The 2,705-nt window shown below is 32.4% G+C and overlaps 1 protein-coding gene across 1 annotated transcript in view; it reads left to right on the forward strand.

The window, feature by feature from the left end:
* Positions 1 to 1,948, forward strand: part of LOC105819719 (leucine-rich repeat-containing protein 9) — a 146,682-nt gene extending 144,734 nt beyond the window's left edge. Inside the window, exons 28-29 of the mRNA XM_012656027.1 lie at positions 1,673 to 1,813; positions 1,928 to 1,948. Of these exons, the coding sequence (XP_012511481.1) occupies positions 1,673 to 1,813; positions 1,928 to 1,948 (162 nt within the window). The remainder of the gene's footprint in view (positions 1 to 1,672; positions 1,814 to 1,927) is intronic.
* The last annotated feature ends 757 nt before the right edge of the window (positions 1,949 to 2,705 follow it).

The following is a 2,705-nucleotide window of genomic DNA, read 5'->3' on the forward strand; positions in this document are numbered from 1 at the left end:
TTGATAAATCTTGCTAAAGGTTTTTCTACTGTAATAGTTTCTTTAAAGAACCATATTTTGGTTTTATCAAGTGTATTATTTCCTTGTTTTCTATTTCATTAATTTCTATACTTTATTACTTCCTTCTTTTGGTTTCTTGAAATTTACTTTATAAAAAAATTCTTTAGTAGATCTAGTTCATTAATCTTTAGTATGTCTTCTGAATCAATCAGTCAATTTTAGGTTACACAGTACCTCTTTAGGAGCATCCTAAACATTTTGATATGTTAATGTTTTTACTGATTTTTATTTCTTAAAATCTTCTATTTTCCAAAAGATTTCTTCTTTAACTCCTGAGTTATTGAGGGGTATATGTATATTAAATTCAAATCTATGTGGTGTTTTTAGTCACCTTTGTCATTTCTTTCTAATGTTATTATATTTTAGTAAGAGGAAAAAGTCTATTTATATATTCTTTGGTATTTATGAAACTTGCTTTGTGGCCTAGAATGTGTTCAGGTTTTTTACTCAATTACGTGTGTCAGAAATATTTCTCCATTAGTATATAAAGCTACTACATTCTTTTTAAAATAGAAAGTTTATTCATTTCATTTTGATAGTTTCTTTTTTCTTCTTTCTTTTTTGTTTACTATTACAAACATCACTGCATGCTTTCTGTGTTGGCAGTCCCCAGGATCACCCCTATGTTCAGAAATTTGCTAGAAAAGGACTCATGGACTCAGCATATAGTTATATTTATGGCTAAGATTTATTACTGTGACATAGTAAGGATATATACCTAGATGATAAGGGGGAAAAAACACAGGCAGAGTCTGGAGGAATCCATGTGCAGGCTTCCTTATGTTCTTTCTCTCCCATAAGGGGTCATACAGAGCACACTCTTCACCCAGCAACAAAAATGCAGCAACTTGTGTGTTATGCTTCTACCCAAGACAGCCCATCAGAAACTCAGCATTCAAGGATTTTGTTGGGGGTTGGTCACATAGGCACCCTTTCCCTATCATGTGCCAAATTGCAGACTCCCAAAAGGAAATAAGGGTAAACATCAATCATATTGTTTGTATTAATAGGCTAGGCATAGTGAAGTAGCCTTATCAGTTAAGGAATGGCAGGAACATTCACAAAATACCAAATATCAAACACCAGCCAGAGCCATCCTTGCAAGTAGACCCTTCTAAAGTTAACAGCCTCAGGTCTATTTTATTCACTCTTTCTACACACCTTCTTATGTACATATGCAAATTTTTTAGAGTATGCTAATACTATGAAGAGATGGATCATACAGTTCAGCAGATGTGTACTGAATTAAATTGGATAGTGCCTATAGAAAAATATCATGTAAGTTTCAAGCTAATTACTTATACGTGAACTTGCATAATATAATCCTATTCATGAGTTGAGACTGCTTGTAGCTAATCAATACTACTCTTAGTCTAAAAGGAGACTAAACCAATACATGGTAGCCTCAGCTAAAAAAAAATTTCTTCATTGGGCATGGTAGGAAAGTGAGCAATTTTTCAAAAAGGGGGTTCATATCGGTAGCATCTATTACTATTAATTAGCTATTATCTGTCATCTTTACTACCTATGCTAAATTCCCTTCTATATAAAGATTAATCTTTGAAATCAAAGGGTTTTTTAGGAATAAATTATTATTTTTAACTTTATGCAGATTTGTAGGAAAATGGTACATCGCCATGTGCTCATATTTCGACTGCCTAACTTACAGATGTTAGATGGAATTCCTGTGAATTCAGATGATAGGGCAAAAGCTGAATTTCACTTCTCTGAACTACAAGCAAAGAAAAACTCGGTAATAACTATATTATTTACACTTTTCCTCTTGAGATATAAATTATTAGTAAATGAACGTTACATTATATCATGCATTTTGACTTAAATGTTTAAACCTATGATGTTTTTGTAGATGATCTTAGTATCTATTTAGGGATTACTATCAAAGGCAGCCTGGTCTGGTGAATAGACCACACACACACACACACACACACACACACATACACACAAGCCAGGGATTCATCTATACATGGTTAGTAAAATAGAGAGGGTATTTAAAGTCTTTATGTTAGAGAAATATATTTTATCTGAAGATTCAACACTAATTACTGTTTTTATAACTAGAACAAAATTAAGCCATTATTTCTTTTAACTAGCTGTTCAGGAGACACAACTACAAAAAACTTTTCAAGTTTATCAGTCTAACATGTTTTTCTTTACTTTAGTAGCTGCTATTCTTTAATAGCAGATAAGGAAAAAAGAAATGAAATCTAAAGTTGTCTTTTAAACCAAAACATTTTGGTGGTTTGGTTTCAGAAGAAAATTTGACAGCATTCTAGATTACTGAGGGGAAGAAACTTCCACAAAGGAATTAGGGGATTTGAGACTGGCTAAATAGGGTAAAAAGACTGCTACCTTAACATTCATTTACAAAGGTGCATTCTTGCTAACATTTACTGAAGTATGAGGTAAATTGGTAATTTTACACAAATAGCAAAGCCTGTAACTCTAAAGTGAATCATATGTTCAGAATTCATATTTTTAAAAGTATAAACAAGGTCAGTCTTAATGAAAGCAGAGCAGGCATAATTTCTAGGGGAAGCAAGAATCCTTTGCCTAAAACGCTTTTCTCCTCCATTTGCTGATTCCTGAAATTCTTTTAAAAGCCTCTTAATCCTCAATAGGTTTGA

Source organism: Propithecus coquereli, unplaced genomic scaffold, assembly GCF_000956105.1.
Source record: "Propithecus coquereli isolate 6110/MARCELLA unplaced genomic scaffold, Pcoq_1.0 Scaffold5, whole genome shotgun sequence".
NCBI lineage: Eukaryota > Metazoa > Chordata > Mammalia > Primates > Indriidae > Propithecus > Propithecus coquereli.